Genomic DNA, 17,134 nt, shown 5'->3' on the forward strand with positions numbered 1-17,134 from the left:
GTCCTCGATTGCCACACTGCTCACATTGCCTGCAAGTTCGCTGAGCTCGTTGAGAAGATCGATCGTCGTTCCGGTAAGAAGCTCGAAGACAACCCCAAGTTCGTCAAGTCTGGTGACTCTGCTATCGTCAAGATGGTTCCTTCCAAGCCCATGTGCGTCGAAGCTTACACTGACTACCCTCCTCTTGGTCGTTTCGCTGTCCGTGATATGCGTCAAACTGTCGCTGTCGGTGTCATCAAGGCCGTCGAGAAGGTTGACAAGGCCACCAAGGCCACCAAGGCTGCTGTCAAGGCTGGCAAGAAATAAATTCATTTCAATTAGATTTTCATCTCATATCTATTTTTTCAATTGCCTTCCTACCAACGTAAAAAAGATGTCAAAAATATGTTATGCCAAACACATTTTGTTCCAAAATAAATATATTCTCTAAAATGGCAAATTTTTTTCCCAATTTCTTTCACAATGTTGCGTCAACTATACTTTTGTTATGTTGACAACAGACAAAGGTGTGATATAATGCATTCCGCAGTGTAGGAGACAATGCTTTAGATTTTCATTGAAGGATCAAGTTTTTTAAAACCACTTAACCTCAACTGTGTATAAAAGACACCTGTCAAAGTTGTTTACGGCTACGTACAAGTTTCATGATTGATATACTTTTTTTTTTAAGAAATGTTTAAACGAAAGGATCAAGATTATTCGGAACAGTGAAAGAAAAACGTCTATTGTGGACCTGGGCCTTCGGGTCCTTTGAGGGATGATCTACCGGCACGCATCATTTCGTCGACAAGTAGCAAGTTGCCAGCAATGACAGAGCTATAGTAAAACAAGTTGATTAATATCATGTGAAGTATGGTCAGATTAAGTAGCTGATTTTAAGTGTTGCTTTTAAACTTACCAAGAGTGAAGCATGTGACGGTGTACTCGATAGTTGTCCCAAATACCTTCAAGAACAGGGTCGGTCGTTTCACCAGTCTGAAGATCAATGCCAACGACGTGACCATCAGCATGTTCTTCCTGAAGAGCAACGATCACATCTTGTGCGTCGAAACCACCGTTCTGTGCCAAGACCTTGGGAATAACGAGGAGAGCATCAGCAAAAGCTTGAACACCCATCTTTGCGCGGCCCTTAACCTGCTTCTTGTACTCAATCAAATGCTGAGAGCAAGCTACTTGGAAAGCACCACCACCAGCAACAAGCGATTTATCCTCAATTGCGTTCTTGACAGCTCGGAGACCATCGCGAACAGCATCATTGATTTGAGTGATGGAGTGAGGGTTAGGTCCCTTGATAAGCAATGTGACACTCTTGGGGTCCTTGACCTCCTCCACGAATGTGAACTTCTCTTCTCCAAGGACGTGTTCGTACACAAGACCGGCCCAACCAAGAACATCTGGTGTAAGATCATCTACAGAGTTCTGAGCAACACCACCGCAAACAAGCTGAAGTCTCTCCATGTTGCGTCTCTTTGCTCGGCGAAGAGCAAGAATGTTGTTCTTGGCAAGGATATCCAAAGAAAGAGGGTCAACACCCTTCTGGTTGATAACCACAAATCCATTATCAGCGTTTTCGCCAGAGCAGACGGTGTTCTTGAATTCTACGATCTTGCGGATTTTGTCGTCAACATGCTTTCGTTCGGATTCTACGAGCTTCTCGCGTTGTTCAGGGGTAGAGTAGAAGAATCCAGAGTTGATTTCACTGAAACGGGCCCGCAATTAGTTAACCACATTATATCACAATTTCCATCCCATCTGATAAACCATTACCTCTTTTCATATTCCAAACTGACATTGAGTGTAAGGATGAACGCATTCTTAACACGCTTGGGCATATCAGGGTGGCGAGCACCGTGATCCAGTACCAAACCACGAACGAGTCGCGAGTCAGTTTCAGATCTGTGTTGCATCTTCATAACTTCAACCATGTGGAGATCAATGGGCTCGCCTTCACGGTGGATTGTAACAACACCATCAACAACGGCTTCAGTCAAAGAATCGGCCAAAGAACGGTGGACCTTAGTACGGAGGGATGTACGAGCGACCGACACCAAAGCTTCGCGGTCAATATCTTCCTTAACGGTTTTGAATTTCTCAAGGAACTAAGAAAAGGAAAGATCAGTTAGATTTGCGACCAACTGAATCACTTTAGCCCTTAGATATTCTTACCTCCAAGGCCTCCTTTTTGGCCAGATCATAACCTTCTGTAATAACGCGTGGATGAAGGCCTTCTGAGACGTATCTCTCCGCTTGCTTGAGAAGTTCACCGACCATAAGAACAACAGATGTAGTTCCATCACCAGTGATTTCATCCTGTGCAGTGGCAGCCTTGGCAATCATGGCAGCAGTAGGATTTTGAATTTGCTATATGACAAATCGTGTAAGAACCTAGTGCGCTCCTCGTCGTCTGCGTATCTAAACATTCAAAAACGTACCATTTCTGATAAAAGAACTTTACCATCCTTAGTGAGCTTGATAGCTCCTGCGCCATCTACAAGCCTGTTATAATTGGATGATTAGTGATTCGACCTTGCAGAGATGATAAATGACAGGTGACTGTATTTCTCTTGACTTACATCTTGATGGTACCTTTGGGACCGAGATTGGACTTGAGAACATCTTGCAAGCCAATGGCAGCTGTAATGTTCATTTGAAGAGCTTGTCCTCGTCGGGCAACCTCGGAATTGGGGTTGATCGCCTGAATTGCGGAGGCCCTGAAAAATAGATGAAGGGCATGTCAACATACGGCAAGATCCAACTAGCAACTGGCTAGACAATAGAATTGCAGCACTGATCGTCATCTACAGAGATGGAGCCGATCAGGGCCATTGATGAGATACAAACATTTCTTATAGTTTTGATTGACGAGCAGCCGAGATCTGTAGGACGACTTGGAACGCGCGACTTTTTTTTGAGTCGCTTGAGCAATAACTGGTTAAACGCTGAGATCATCGGCTGTGAATGAAATTTAAATATGTCACAAAAATTATCTGGAAGGTGAAAATGTTATAAGTTCTGACAAACATGAAGCAGCCTCCATTGAATCTTGAAAAAGAACTCTATAAAAGCTTCATACAACCTCAAGAGGTGTGATTTACTGAAGTTCTGTAGAGCCCTTACGTTTTCTGAGAACAGCTGAAGCGTGCAATTCGGGAAGCTGAAGATATGAATTCCACGCTGCCACTTTAAATTATGCTGATTCATCGAGCGATGGATATCTCTATGTACCAACTACTGTGTTTTTGACGGTGACCGTCAGAATGATTGCTGAATGGTTCTTCCGACAGCCTGCCACGACAAACCGGCATGTTGGTATTCCATAATTGGTATATTGTTTTTGCCACTACGGTACCTTTTTTTTTTTTCATTCCTCGTATCATGGAATATCTACAACTTTTCACAACTAGATAAACAGAGATTAAAATTGCATTAAATGCATTCATGAAGGTAAAGAACATCATGATGGAAATCGTTCTTCATGACTTGCCCTTCCAAGAGCCTTTAGTTGACATTTTTGGACACAACAAGAAGGAAATCATTTACCCATGTGACTGTTGTAATGCACGTCGTCGCCGAAAATCCCTGTCAGTTCAACACTTTGCTCTTGAAAAGGAAGTAATGCCAATCCGACGACGGGCTAAGGGCAATACGACCAAAGGCTCTAATAACGGCAAATCAAGACCAGCAGATCTTACCAAAGATACTGAAGATGCCCTAGATCAGAATGCACTTTCACCCGAAGATATACTAGCTGATTCGCAATCTTTGAGCGAGAGTCCCCAACCTTGGTATCGGAAGCGAATCTTCCACTTTGCTTTGGGCTTGTCTATTGGCATTTTAGCTGCTTTTGGGGTTGGATCTACTCCAATGGCACAGTCTCATATTAGCGAGTTTCAAGACTTTGTGGCCATGTATATCGCTGATATGGACATTTCAAGTAAGATACCGAACTCGGACCTTATGGATGAACTTTTCGGAAACATGACTAGCTACATCAAACCCGTCCCTGCAAGTGAGCAGCCATTTATGCCCGGTCTTCAAGTCAAGTAAGTGAATTGAATATAGGGGGTGTATAAGCCAATCCTCTCGGCTGATGAATTTCCCATAGAGAGGAGTTCGATCTCAGTCCCCACTTTCCTGTTGTCCTACTACCTGGTATTGTATCAACTGGTTTAGAAAGCTGGAGTACTTCCAATTGCTCGCAAAACTACTTCAGAAAGCGAATGTGGGGCACAACAAGTGAGTTTAGGAGAATTATAATGCTGGAATGAGACTATGATTGACTAATTTACGACATACAGCGATGTTCAAGGCGGTGTTGTTTGATAAGGCATGCTGGACCCAGCACTTGAAGCTAGATCCTGTTACAGGACTTGATCCCGAGGGTATCAGACTACGTGCGGCTCAAGGTATTTAGCAAAAAGTGATTGATCTGTCATTTTCGAGGTGACCATGAGATAATGACGAAATTATACTATCAGGTCTAGATGCAGCTGATTATTTCGTAACAGGGTAAAGCGCAGTAACTTTTTTTGTCCAGTTTGCTACTAGACATGCTTACCAACTCTAGCATTGCCTTATAGATACTGGGTGTGGGCAAAGATCATTGAGAATCTTGCGGCTAGTAAGTGGAACCAGGCACCGGTGTCACAACTTTTTTCAAATCAGACACTGACACTTTTAAAACTGATTCACAGTTGGCTATGACTCTAACATGATGTACCTTGCAAGTTATGACTGGCGACTTTCTTATCACAATCTTGAGGTTCGAGACAAGTTCTTCACCAAATTGAAAACACAAATCGAAATGTACAAACAGATTCATGGAAAAAAGACGGTTGTCATGGCGCATTCTATGGGTGAGTAATGTGGACCGTTTGTTCATCAGTATCGAAATAATCAAATACTGAAAATATGATCTTTAGGATCTACACTTTTCCCATACTTTTTAAAATGGGCAGAAAGTCCGAATGGCGGACACGGTGGTAAATCATGGACAGAAAACCATATTGAAGCGTTCGCCAACATTGCCGGACCTATGATTGGTGTGCCTAAAGCTTTGGCCTTCATGCTTTCTGGCGAAACCCGTGACACCATGCAGCTTGGTAGCTTTGGAACCTACTTGCTTGAAAAATTCTTTTCTCGACGTGAACGCGCAGACTTGATTAGAACATGGGCAGGCGGATCCTCAATGTTGCCCAAAGGTGGTGACCAAGTTTGGGGTAATTTGACATGGGCACCCGACGATAGCGTCAACCCAGAATCGACAGGCGTTTCATACGGAGCAATGATTACATTCGCTGAAGAAGCCAAAGACTTGAACGCCACTAGCGAAATCCCCAAATACGATTCCTTCAAGACCTCAAACTACACATCAAAGTCAAGTATAGAACTATTGTATCAATCCACATCTCAGGAATTCAATGATCAACTCAGATTAAATTACTCATATGGTATAAACACCAACAAGAAACAGTTGGCGAAGAATGACGACGATCACACCAAATGGGCAAACCCATTGGAATCACAGCTTCCCAATGCGCCTAACATGAAGATATATTGCATGTATGGTGTTGGCGTAGAAACTGAGCGAAGTTACTACTATGGCAAATCCGACGGCACCAAAACCGTTTGCAATGCTGGCAGCAACGAACAGTGTGTTGTAACCGAAGCCGAAAAAAGTACTGAAGACGTACTGAAAGACGACAAGATGTTGGAACGCCTGTTCCGTGCTTTCAAACGCAAAACTGGTGACAAAGAAACCGCCATAGAAACAATTGATGATCAACCATCAAGCTTGGTATGAAATTATCTGCTTCTGATATGATAAAGACTTTGCCTGCTTCTAATGGCTTGCTTTTTTTTTAATCGCAGTTCATTGATAGCACGGTGAACAGGCCGGACGAGAACATCCGAACAGGTGTTCGGTTTGGTAACGGGTGAGTAAAATTTTACATAACAGTTCAATTCTAGGGCCACTTTACTTACCAATTGTATATATTAAGCGACGGAACGGTTCCTCTTCTTTCATTGGGATACATGAGTGCGCCTTCTGGTGGATGGACCAAATACGCAGATTTGTATAACCCTGGTCGCAGTCCCATCATTGCCAGAGAGTACGTGCATGAGGCCAGTGATAGTGCCCTGGATGTCCGCGGCGGCCCAAAAGCGTCTGATCACGTTAATCTACTAGGTATGTACAAAAAAGTCATTATTCAATGGCATAACGAAGTAATGCGACTTACCTTTGAATGCTTTTGTACCATCAGGTAACTGGGAGATGATAGGAGACTTACTGCGGATCGTTTCGAATAAGCCGGAGAATGTCACTCAACGTATCTTGTCAAACATCGAAGAATATGCTAATGCCGTTGACCTTACCGCTAATGTATAATTATCTAGCCTTCTTTTTTTTTTTATCTTGTTTACCTATTACTGTCTACAGTGCATGTGTAGCTAAACCATCTTCTGATCTCATGTTAAAATATCACTGTATTGAAACATAGCCTGTCTTTTTCATAGCAATCATTGAGCATATCGTTTTTGGTTCTAATAACGTACTAGCCAGCGCATCAACTGTATTGTATTTCTTTTTGTTTTTACTCCACACATGATGTTACTGAAAGGCTCTACGTCTGAACGTATATTGTATATTTTAGTATGCTAATTCTATTAAGGCGAACATGAACAGGGGAACCACAAGGTTATCATTTTGCGTAGAGAATGCCTCCATCAAACCAGTCATGGAGACCACAATAGTGTACCATCCCCAGACATTCGCATCAAATTTAAGAGAAAGAGGCGACATGGTATATAAGATAAGTCCTGAACCAAACAAGACACTGAGGACAAATGCTAAAGTTCCTTCGATTGTTTTGTGGCTACGGAACCATCGGATTCGACCGAAGCGCTTGCCAACAATGGATGCCTAATTAGCAGGAAAGGGAAGTAAAGTTTAAAACTCTTGTTAGATACTCCAGCAATGACATCTAAATAATGAGTATGTGCTTACCATAGCATCTCCAAAGCCGAGGGTAAGGATACCAGAGAGACTAGCCAAGACGCTCGATCTAAGGCCAAATAGTTAGAGACAGTGATTTCTATTCCTTTCAAATGTTTAAAATTCCATACCCTTCTAACCAGACGGATTCAGCACATCCAAGTAAAAGATAAACATGACTTAAAATGACAGGTCCGAGATCCCGACTGTCAATAAATTCAGTCAAGAAAATGTGGATACTTTTGCCATACGGCCAAACCGCAAAAAAACGCAAGTACTCCAAGTATATAAATGCGCCTAGAGCAACCGAGAAAGCGAGTTGTAGGAATGCTGGCTCGTAGAGCAGTCCAGGAACAAACATAACCACTGCAAGCGCATGGAATAATTTTCTCTTCTTGTTTAAGCTACTTGTTAACTGCTTCACTGTCGCCGGCTGAGTACCAACGTGAGCAGACTGCGGTGAGTCATGCACATCAAGGACAAGTACCCAAATAACGACTGTAATTGCGATAGCTATAGCCCAGAACAAGCATAACGTTATACGCGGAGGTGACATGAACACGTATTTTACAGTCCTGGATGATTGGGACAAATGGCATGATCAGTCTCAAATGAACTTATTTTGTAGACAGTATCCCAACCGAACCTACCATAGAAATGCGTTTTCTCCTAGCAATGAAGTGCAAAGAGGGGAAATCAAAAAGATGACTGCCAGTGCTGTGATGAGATATATGCTCAGGGCAGTTAGAATTTTGCGTTGACGAAGGGAGGACTGTCGTGTATTTCCAGTCGATAAGGTCTTCCAATACCGTCTTTGTGCAAGACTTCGAGAGTGCCAGAGGATAGGATAAGTTATTAGGCCAATGAAAAGGATGCCAAGGATAACGGCATGACCGAGCACCTTAATTGGCGATAACTTGCCATTTCCAGAAATAAAGCGAGGTAAATGGTTTGGCATGAACTATAACACTCAGGTTAGTGGATACAATAGCAAGGATATAATGTTTAACATATGTAAGCATGGGTTACTCACTTTACACATTAATATAGTAGTTGCGTTCATAACAAGAAAGGTACCGGCCTGTGCAATTAGACACATCTCACCAAACGTAAAGCTTCTTCTTAGTGCTGTTGCGCACAAATAAAGGTTGAGTTGGAATATGATGATATGCATCAGTACATAACCGAGAGGAAGAGTTTGCAATATCGTTGTAAACGGTATGAATCGAACCAGCACAACCGTTAATCCACTCGATATTATCAAGGTGGAGACAAGCACACCATACTTGAGACTTAGTCGACGAAACGGGCGCATAAAGTAACTTGCGTGAATATGGAAGGTACTGATTATACCAAACAGTAGAACAAGTTCAAAAACGGCATGGTAGTACGCCACTAACAAACACTAGTCAGTAACGGCTGATATCCGGTCAATAAGCTAGAGGATTATAACCTACAGTCATTCGTCGTATCCTTCTCATCCGTAACATTGCTAGCAGTGCTGGCATATTTGGCAGAAGCTAGCAGTGGAGTCAACAGAATACCGCAAAGAGCACCATCATCAGCGCCACTCCTGTACGGGTAGGATCAGCTTCATATTTGGCACATATACCCTATTGAAGAATAGAAAAATTGAACGTACCTAAAACATGCTCTGCTTTTCCCAAATAAACGACTGCGACCAACCCTTGTGTCTCTGAGCTTTGTGACTTTTTCTGAAGATGCTGATCCATTCCGGCCGTTGAAAGGCCTGGCATCATGTGTTCGCCTTTTCCTTGAAGGAGAATCCACAACCTTTTCTATGTTTACATCGCCATCAGCATCATCTGATGAGTATGAAGAGGAAATATCCGATGCCGATTTCGGCTTTGCTCGAAAGCTGAGCAACGTGGCAAGGAAAGAGAGGCAGGTGAACACAACAAGCGATCGGGCCAGAAAAGTCGGTGTATCATTTTGAACAATAGCCTGGGTATCATATAATCTTTTGGCTGCCCATAATGCAGAGATAATCCATATGATGCGCTCTCCGGCAGACACATCGAGAATCTCTTCGCCATCGTCTTCGATCCGCCATGGATCCAGTTTCGCTATCATGGGCTCTACAACCGGCCGTCTCCTACGTGTGGCGATTGAGAAAGAATTCTCTTCAACAGATGAAGCAGAAGCAAAGCCGCTCTCGTAGTTTTGATCTTTTGGTGGAGCCAAGTGCTTGACTTCCTCGGGAGTGTTGGAATTGCTGCTTTCGGACGGTGATGGCGGTCTGACGAGAGGGTCGATGGAGGACAAAGCAGTGTGGTACTCGACGGCAGGTGGGCGATCTTGCGAGCGTCTAACGGCTGCAGACGACGGCGGTACTAGCTTGTCTCGAATGATTGTAAAGAGATTGTGTTAGTGGGGGGACCTCTCAAAGGTTATTAGCGGGCCAAAGTGGCCTTTACCATGGACTTTTTTTAAAGCCCATCACGTGAAATCGCAGCACTTGGATTTCCAAGGTTCTTGCTCTGGCTAACCCATGCACAATCAATGAGCCAAGTCAAAAGTGACGAAGCAGAAGAGAACTGGCCAGATCCCAGCCGGCATCTCAATGAGCTTCAGCATTTGCGGCAAACTGTTCAAATGCCCCTGAAGCATCCTTCCACATCATCAACGACGGATACAGACACCCGCCGTCGGCCAAAACCAACCGATGCTATACACAAGAAATCGCACTCATTTTTTTCCACCTCACCATACCTATCGTCTCCTCAACCTTTTTCTGAAAGTGAGGCCTCCGATTCACCATTCTTTCCTGACCGGACAGCTTCCACCAAGCGGAGAGCTCGCTCTAGTTCGTCCGCGGGCTATTCTCCAACTCCGTCAACGTCGTCCAGCCGGGCACCATCGGCCGAAAGCTTATCAAAGCCTTTCTCACTCGATAAGAATAAGAGCTGGCTGCAGGAAGCTTCTGGTTCAGAAATTGGTAGTATGTCTCCGAATGTGGATAGAAAGTCTTCAAAACGATTGTCCAAGGAACCTAGACGAAAGCAGGAGGACAAAGAATATCGTGATCCTACCCGTGCCTCTGGTATGTACCTATTATCACATATGTACATTTGCCATGAAAATCTACTAATGTCAATGTTCAGCACCAAAGAAAATTGGCTCATCAAGTAGCACTGACCTTCTAGACACTCTAAAAGGAGATATTTTCAAATTGACAGAGATGACAACCGGTCGCTCAGACACTACAAAACAAAAGTCTTTGGTTAGGAATACATCAAATTCGAGTAAGCAATCTTCTTATCTAATGTTATTGGCCTGGTTTGATAACAAAATGCTGATGTGGGTACCATTTTTATAGGACAGTTAAAGCCGCCATTCAAACCTAGTGAAAGAACAAAAACAGCAGCCAGGCATTTGCGGGCCTCCATCGAGCGCCGCTATGCGGTTATTGCCGACATTATAAATGATGGGGAGGTTTATAACCCACTTGATGTGATGAAGCACCGACCACTAAGGCTGGAAGACAGAGAAACATATGATGGCTTTCAAGATGATCGATATATACCTTTACTGGATCCATGGTATGTTTCCACTGACGAAATTGTGTCTGATATGCGATGGCGAAAAGCACAATTGGAAAAAGCGTCAAAGACCGCGAAAAAAATTCAACCAGAGCAGGATCTCAATATGGACAAGGAGCAACAGCTCAATATACCCAGCGGGCTAATGGATCACTCGCAAGGCGATACACTTATGACTCTTAAAGAAGCAGTGAAGGCTGGACCATCTGGATTATCGTTTGCGCAACGAAAAGGCATTAGTTCGGTATCCCCATCTTTATCACCGGCATCTACCCCGCCCCAATCTCCGAAGCTAAACAACTATACGGACCTTGGCTTTGAAAGTATGGCCAAGGACGAAGAGGAAGGAAAGGAATTCACTGAAAAACGGAAGTCATGGTCCAAACCATTCTTCAAAAAGGATAAGGGAAAACTCAAGATGAAAGCAGATGCTGATGCTGAAGTCAAAAAGCGCTACCGTAATGACGAATATTTACGATTCACTCAAATGTCACCTACGAAAGACAGAGAGTTATCTCCTCAATTATCCAATCATAGTGATAGCACTTTCAATGATCGTCCGTTACACTTTGGACAAACGCTGCTGGTCCCCATTGATCGACATGTCAGTGGCCCACGTGGCCATCGTCGATCGCTATCGACCATGGATGTCTTACCAGTTCCCACTCCACAACCACTGGGCACCCCAGACCCGTTTCCAAGTGCCGATGTAAGCGAGGGGGAGCTATCTTCGGCAGATTCAAAGAAGCGACCACGACTCAGCTCTCGCCGTCATTCATTTGATAGTCTGCGAGCATCATCAAGAGGTAGCCATCGCCATTTTGGAATTTGGCATGATAAACACCATCGAAAAAATGGACCAATTCATTCCGACACAGATCCGTTGTATGATGGTTACAGTAGAGGACATAGACTCCCTTTTGTTCGTAGTGCACATAACAGTGAATATGAGAGCGACAGTAACGAGAGTGATAGCAAAGGGCACACTCGTAGCAGGAAGGGTCTAGGGATTCGACACTTTCTGAAGAAGGAATCAGAATCTACGGTATGCTTCATACTGATACAGAATGCTTTTGATATAGGGATTTTTTTTTTAATATTGACTTTATCATATTCGTTAGACCAAGTCTCCAAGGATATCTCCAAACTCTCAAGAAGAAGAAGACCGTAGGCGGGAGCATCCATCAGCCAGTATTTCACCTCAACCGTCGTTGGCAACACGCGTTGCATTACAAGAACAGAGACTTCGTGAGATGGCAAACTATAGCAGCGATCAAGACGACAGTTTGGATCTCCAATCTGCAAGTGATTTTGAGGGTAGCATCATACCAAATCAGCCGCGTAGCGAGGAAAGTGACCAAGGGTCACCTACCATACCTCAAGATCAAGATGAGGAAGAGAGACACATTGTGAAGCTGACGTTACCGTATAATGACATTCCGCCTGAAGTACACAATATGATCCAACAGTACAAGGCGATGGACAAAGCTGAAATCACCTATGCTAAGGAAAAGAAACGAGACGATGAAGAAAGCTCGGTGGATGTAGCAGATTCCATCCATACAGCAGATGCTGCTTCTGAAGCTGATGTAGTCACTGAATCTGAAGCAGACACTGAGGACAATTCGAATGACAAGAACGACGATAATAAATCTGACGACGAAAACACCATGTCCGATAGTAAGGCAGAAGATAAAATAGGTGGGTGCATGAAAAGTATGCCATTTCAGACGTAAAGAGAGGCTTTGTCTGACTCAGGTTCTACTTAGTTATTGTGGAGGCTAGTGACAAGGATGATATTGAGTTTATCAAACTTTTGAACGTCAGTCTCAGCATACCCAATACAAATGGTAAGTCAAAGGCAAGTAGTGCAATACTGGGAGTCAATGAATGTGACTGATAGTTTTCTATCTGTAGGCATGCTAGTTGATCTACACGTCTCCATGTTAGGTGATCCGGATCAAGACTATGAAAGGTATGCCTTGTTGGATAGTTTAGCATTGCAAACCTTACTATGGCCGTCTAATCGATCCCCTCACTCTTAGGTATGAGCCGATCTTGGTAGAAAATATGCAGCATGTGGAGATAGAACTGCAAAAGGCAAAGTCCCTATCTCAAGAAGCCAAGGTAAGATAAATAAAGCTCTTTATCATTGAATCAAATACTTCCATAGTGCTAAACCTGCTTCACAGGCGTTCTATTTGGAACATCGACAAGCTATCCAAGAGCTGGTACTTGATGATAGTAATGATTACAGTGACAAAAACAATCCTAGCCCTAGTAGCTCAGTTGGCAGTGGTGGATTATTCCTCCCCATCAAGCCAGAAGGGGAACGGCTACTGCTTAATAGCACCGAAACAGATAGTGTCTACTCGTCATCTACCCATTCTCCATCAAGATCGAGAGAAAGTTCTATTAGCAACATCGGTCACGATCTTCAACGAGCACCCTCACTGCTTCTCAACAATGTACCTTACCGCTCTGTCAGTCCATTTGATTATCGACAGGAAGAAGTCAGACTTGGCATTAATGCATTGCGAAGCGAAATGGATAGTTTTCAGCAAATCCTGTATGAGACTGAGAACTTGATTAAGGGTATCCAAACTGATATGAATAATACTTCAGACCGAATGCCCACCATTCTGCATGATATCCCAGAAGACGACTACTCCTCTGTAAGTATTCATTATGCAACAAACGGTTCCATACGCTTAACGTTTAACTCTGACACCTTTCAAGTTAAAAATTCTAGAAGTTGAGGTAGAATCTATCCTCGCTAATCGAGCCAAAAGTCCTTGGCTGGACATGGGATATGCTTGGCTCTCATATGTTCTAGCATGTAAGTAACCTTTGCCGGAGTGAATGATGATTTGGAAAATTTCTGTTGACTGATATACTCGATTTTAGTTATTGCTTTCCTAGTGTGGGTCATCATCCGAATCATCAAGTGGATTCGCGCTGTCGTTATCTTCCCTCGCACTCTTTGGACAACCTACACTGAATACCTGGTGGAGCGTGATAAGGCTGTCAAACGCGCCAGTTTGCAAACTGTCACGTCTGGTCTAGATAAGGTACCATTCAGTAACGACAAAAATCACCGATCGCATCGACACCGTCATCTTCGTCAAAGGAGCTCAGGCGCAGATTTAGGGCCTAGACCATCATATACAATGTAGTATTTCTACATTCTTTTTTCCATGTGTCCTTCTCTTTCTACTGTACATAATTCTGAGGTACCTCTTTATTCATTATATACATATACATACCTCAACGTCTATGATTAGGTATGGCATAATTTTCGGTATATTCTCCAAATACAGACACCATTCTTTGTATAATCTGGATGCAGTTCATATTCTTCTATTTTAGTAAACATGAAGCCCTGCGTTTGTAGAGATTCAAACAATATGTTATCGATTCTTAGAGATCGAGTTTGATGCGCCAGCAAGATGACTCCATTTGGCGCAAGAGGTAATTCTACAGCAAAGATAAAAGCAAGAGGCGAGGTATTAGTGCTTTATTTCAGGATGCGGTTGTGAGTACTCAACAAAAAGTTGCTTGGTCTTACCAGCCATGGTTTGCACCAAATGAGGCACTAAATATTCCACCCACACAACATCAGAGCACAACACAACATCAAAAGGAGGTTGCGAGAGCTTTTCTAAGTCTTTTTCTCTGCAAAGCGTTGTGTTTAATGAAAGTGACTTACCATTCAATAACAATATTACAAACCTTACCTATGAAGCCAATCTAATGGCTGAATACTCTCTATCCAGCCAGGCCCCCGACCATTGACATGCAAGTCATTGATATCTGCCACATGGTGTGCTGCATTGATGGCATCAGCAGCATCAGTAATCACAACCCGAGCCCCAAGAGCTGCCGCTGCAATGGATGGCAGTGCTTTTCCGGCACCTAGTTCGATGACACGCTTGCCGCATACCAATGTGGGATGTTTCTCTAAATACTTTGCGAGGATGACACCACAGTCCCACAAACTGGACGCTGTCCGTATAACATGATCTTGTTCCTCCTCATACATGTCTTGTCGTGAATCTGATAACCATACCGGAACGTTATTAATGCAAAAGTAATTTTCACCGGCTTTGGGGGCAGCAGGTTTTTGAAACTGAAAACCAGGAAACCTAGGACCTTCTATCGCCAGAATAGGTTTATAATGTTCTTCAGGTTCAGACTCTTCTCTTTTCCGCCTTCGTTCTTCCAGGATGCGGATTTGCTGTGGTGTGGGCATTCAGCGGTGGTAAATGGTCACTGTAGGAAAAAACCAAGCGGGCAGCAACCCACTCATTTTTGATTTTGTGGCAGTGACAAACAGCGTTTTTCCAAAGTTGAAAAGCGAGTCAGGTCCACTTTTGGCATTCTGACATTCAGACCAGTATTCTCTTCTTTTGCAACACTATTTAATTGATGGGGAGACGAAAGGGTAAAAGTATGAATAACAGTTAAGAATGGAACTGAAGCCGAGGTAGTAGTGTTGAAAGAGTTGTTTGCAGGTGCGTCGGATGCAGGACCACAAACCCTTCGTCGTAGCCGCCGATTACAAAAGGTGAGTGGAACTCTTGTTGCCATGCAGCTAGATCATGCTTATAACTTTTCTTCTGGTATTAGCATTTTCTGGCAGACGACGGATGGGGCACGCAAGGTCTTAGCCGATTACTGCAAGAACTAGGATTTTGCACAAAAGACATGGCAGGCGATGGCAACTGTCTCTTTCGGTGACTTAACTTCTTCCAAGTGCTATGGTCCCTGAACGCAGATCACTCTGAATCTAATGCCATTGTCTTCCAGAGCACTATCAGATCAGTATCATGGTAACGATAAGCAGCATGCAGAAATCCGACAGAGTGTATGTCAATTTTTACGTGAGAACGAAGAATCCTATGAAATGTTTGTAGAGGATGACCAAACATTTCAATGGCATGTGGATAATATGGAAAATTTGGGTGTATTTGGCGGCAATATGGAGCTGGCAGCTTATGCTAAGTTGCAGAAGGTGGACATCAAGATCTACCAGCCGGGATTCATGTATGTCATCATGAGTAATGGAATATACATGGTTTCTTGTACTGACGCTTTTTTGACAGATACATCATTAATGGAGGAGATGACCCCGAGGAACTACGGCAAACTCTTCATATTGCGTAAATGTCAAAAAAAAAAAAAATTAAGCTCATCATGACCAATGTGGGGAAGCATGCAGCAATTGACGTTTTAAAATCCATTTTTAGGTACCATAGCTGGGAACATTACAGCTCTGTGCGCAATATTGATGGTCCGTCCCAGGGACCTCCAGAGATAAAAGATCGTGTAATATGAACATATATTTTGTTGGCCATGTACCGGTGTTCTTACTCCGACTAATGACAGGATGTTAACCCCTTTTAGCCGATTGAACGAAGTATGAGCTCGGAGCCTACGGCTAAAGAAAAGACAGTTTTGAATGCCTGTCCACAGGCAACACTTTCTCAAGTACGAAAGATGCTTATAACACATAATCAGGACGTAGATGAAGCCATTGAAGCTTTGTATGAATCGGAGTATCAGAACGACCCTGTTGAAGAGGACGCCAGCTTGTCACCGTCCAAATTGGATGAAGTTACCGCTACCCCTGAAGAGGTTGCTAGTTCGCCCGAAAAGCCGCTTTTAGGCACACCAGATATTACAAATGACCACGACGGACAAAGTCAGGAAAGTGGTGCTGATGACAAGCGAAAACGTAAGCGGCTCACAGCACGCGATCGAAAAATGCAAGCCAAGATGAAACAGAAGCAACAGAGAAAGGCGAAGAAGAAGCCAGCAGAGGAAGAACAACAAGAAGCCAAAGTCACCTCTGAGTTACGGCAACTGTACATATGAAAACTATAGCGAACAAACCTTGGGAAATACCTTCTTCTTTTCTAATTAATTTTATTTTTTTTGCCAATGTATTGTAGAATGTTAGCTTTAATCTTGTATTGTAAGCTTTTCTTAAACAGTATTTGCACAACAGGGTCTATAACTATGCGGCATTGAATTGGAGAGTGTATCAGCAGAGTAACGGTGAAGCATACTTATGTGATATGTTACATGATAACAGTTAGCTTTAAAGGATGTTAATTTTTTTTTTTTTGAAAGAGCTCACAAAGAAGAATTTACAGTCCTTTTAGCGCTGACATCATATAAGTTCAGCTTCGTATCAAAATGTTGAACTCTGCCAAAAAATTTAAACGGATATCTTCCAATATACAATCGTTTGAAAAGTGGTTTGCGTCAGCTTGCATTTTTTTATGAATGCGAAATTTGACAGACAATCCAAATATTGTTAGCAGTAAAAATTAAAACGTGAAAGAAGATGGAACCAGAGCTTCAGGGGACACCTATGGATCTATAATTCTATCTGACATGGTTTATAATGACACATAATCAAACGGAAATCAAAGAGTATGATTTTGCTTTCAAATGATCGAGTAAAGTCCCTACGACAATATCATCAGTAGCTACCACCTTCTCAGCGAAGTACAAAGAATGATTGGACTACAAATTCCGTACCGTCTGAAATAGCTTGTATTCAGCG

At 43.1% G+C, this 17,134-nt stretch overlaps 7 protein-coding genes across 7 annotated transcripts; 3 read left to right on the forward strand and 4 right to left on the reverse strand.

Annotated features, from left to right (window-relative positions):
- On the forward strand, positions 1-306 carry K450DRAFT_181455 (uncharacterized protein; the record flags this gene model as incomplete). The annotated part of the gene is made up of 1 exon (XM_051584366.1): positions 1-306. A coding segment is annotated over one exon (306 nt), but the record flags the coding sequence as incomplete, so codon positions are not given.
- A 175-nt stretch (positions 307-481) lies between these two features.
- Positions 482-2,938, reverse strand: K450DRAFT_263744 (uncharacterized protein). The gene is made up of 7 exons (XM_051592693.1): positions 2,842-2,938; positions 2,574-2,711; positions 2,433-2,496; positions 2,167-2,361; positions 1,768-2,099; positions 899-1,699; positions 482-816 (listed from the first exon to the last, which is right to left on the reverse strand). Coding segments are annotated over exons 1-7 (1,626 nt in total). The 5' UTR covers positions 2,844-2,938; the 3' UTR covers positions 482-722.
- A 655-nt stretch (positions 2,939-3,593) lies between these two features.
- K450DRAFT_263751 (uncharacterized protein) lies at positions 3,594-6,482 on the forward strand. Its single transcript, XM_051592694.1, has 11 exons — positions 3,594-3,934; positions 4,011-4,043; positions 4,106-4,236; positions 4,299-4,406; positions 4,485-4,509; positions 4,581-4,621; positions 4,695-4,856; positions 4,923-5,797; positions 5,872-5,936; positions 6,003-6,190; positions 6,267-6,482. Exons 2-11 carry the CDS (start codon positions 4,024-4,026, stop codon positions 6,389-6,391), a joined length of 1,740 nt encoding a protein of 579 aa, XP_051440020.1. The 5' UTR covers positions 3,594-3,934; positions 4,011-4,023; the 3' UTR covers positions 6,392-6,482.
- Position 6,483: 1 nt separating this feature from the next.
- K450DRAFT_263757 (uncharacterized protein) lies at positions 6,484-9,400 on the reverse strand. Its single transcript, XM_051592695.1, has 7 exons — positions 8,640-9,400; positions 8,455-8,570; positions 8,031-8,392; positions 7,648-7,958; positions 7,129-7,572; positions 7,010-7,067; positions 6,484-6,925 (listed from the first exon to the last, which is right to left on the reverse strand). The coding sequence occupies exons 1-7, from the start codon at positions 9,089-9,091 to the stop codon at positions 6,653-6,655; spliced, it is 2,016 nt and encodes a 671-aa protein (XP_051440021.1). The 5' UTR covers positions 9,092-9,400; the 3' UTR covers positions 6,484-6,652.
- Positions 9,401-13,308: 3,908 nt separating this feature from the next.
- K450DRAFT_263764 (uncharacterized protein) lies at positions 13,309-13,672 on the reverse strand. Its single transcript, XM_051592696.1, has one exon. The coding sequence runs from the start codon at positions 13,502-13,504 to the stop codon at positions 13,337-13,339; it is 168 nt and encodes a 55-aa protein (XP_051440022.1). The 5' UTR covers positions 13,505-13,672; the 3' UTR covers positions 13,309-13,336.
- On the reverse strand, positions 13,673-14,858 carry K450DRAFT_263765 (uncharacterized protein). Its single transcript, XM_051592697.1, has 3 exons — positions 14,298-14,858; positions 14,129-14,235; positions 13,673-14,037 (listed from the first exon to the last, which is right to left on the reverse strand). The coding sequence occupies exons 1-3, from the start codon at positions 14,810-14,812 to the stop codon at positions 13,841-13,843; spliced, it is 819 nt and encodes a 272-aa protein (XP_051440023.1). The 5' UTR covers positions 14,813-14,858; the 3' UTR covers positions 13,673-13,840.
- A 121-nt stretch (positions 14,859-14,979) lies between these two features.
- On the forward strand, positions 14,980-16,594 carry K450DRAFT_263770 (uncharacterized protein). The gene is made up of 7 exons (XM_051592698.1): positions 14,980-15,004; positions 15,075-15,127; positions 15,190-15,296; positions 15,370-15,606; positions 15,666-15,722; positions 15,810-15,888; positions 15,967-16,594. Exons 1-7 carry the CDS (start codon positions 14,989-14,991, stop codon positions 16,435-16,437), a joined length of 1,020 nt encoding a protein of 339 aa, XP_051440024.1. The 5' UTR covers positions 14,980-14,988; the 3' UTR covers positions 16,438-16,594.
- Positions 16,595-17,134: the final 540 nt, after the last annotated feature.

The sequence above is a fragment of the Umbelopsis ramanniana genome, assembly GCF_025399195.1.
Source record: "Umbelopsis ramanniana AG unplaced genomic scaffold K450scaffold_119, whole genome shotgun sequence".
NCBI lineage: Eukaryota > Fungi > Mucoromycota > Umbelopsidomycetes > Umbelopsidales > Umbelopsidaceae > Umbelopsis > Umbelopsis ramanniana.

Coding starts and splice junctions, on each gene's coding strand:
- K450DRAFT_263744 (XM_051592693.1), bottom strand. Junction 2,362..2,432: donor AAGTTCTTTTATCAGAAATG/GTACGTTTTTGA, acceptor TTTGTCATATAG/CAAATTCAAAATCCTACTGC. Junction 1,700..1,767: donor AGTTTGGAATATGAAAAGAG/GTAATGGTTTAT, acceptor GGCCCGTTTCAG/TGAAATCAACTCTGGATTCT.
- K450DRAFT_263751 (XM_051592694.1), top strand. CDS start 4,024: ATGCCCGGTCTTCAAGTCAA. Junction 4,622..4,694: donor CATTGAGAATCTTGCGGCTA/GTAAGTGGAACC, acceptor ACTGATTCACAG/TTGGCTATGACTCTAACATG. Junction 5,798..5,871: donor ATGATCAACCATCAAGCTTG/GTATGAAATTAT, acceptor TTTTAATCGCAG/TTCATTGATAGCACGGTGAA.
- K450DRAFT_263757 (XM_051592695.1), bottom strand. CDS start 9,091: ATGATAGCGAAACTGGATCCATGGCGGATCGAAGACGATGGCGAAGAG. Junction 7,959..8,030: donor CTACTATATTAATGTGTAAA/GTGAGTAACCCA, acceptor TGAGTGTTATAG/TTCATGCCAAACCATTTACC. Junction 7,573..7,647: donor GGAGAAAACGCATTTCTATG/GTAGGTTCGGTT, acceptor CCAATCATCCAG/GACTGTAAAATACGTGTTCA.
- K450DRAFT_263764 (XM_051592696.1), bottom strand. CDS start 13,504: ATGATTCGGATGATGACCCACACTAGGAAAGCAATAACTAAAATCGAG.
- K450DRAFT_263765 (XM_051592697.1), bottom strand. CDS start 14,812: ATGCCCACACCACAGCAAATCCGCATCCTGGAAGAACGAAGGCGGAAA. Junction 14,236..14,297: donor CCATTAGATTGGCTTCATAG/GTAAGGTTTGTA, acceptor AACGCTTTGCAG/AGAAAAAGACTTAGAAAAGC. Junction 14,038..14,128: donor TTTGGTGCAAACCATGGCTG/GTAAGACCAAGC, acceptor TCTTTGCTGTAG/AATTACCTCTTGCGCCAAAT.
- K450DRAFT_263770 (XM_051592698.1), top strand. Junction 15,297..15,369: donor GATGGCAACTGTCTCTTTCG/GTGACTTAACTT, acceptor ATTGTCTTCCAG/AGCACTATCAGATCAGTATC. Junction 15,723..15,809: donor CGGCAAACTCTTCATATTGC/GTAAATGTCAAA, acceptor ATCCATTTTTAG/GTACCATAGCTGGGAACATT.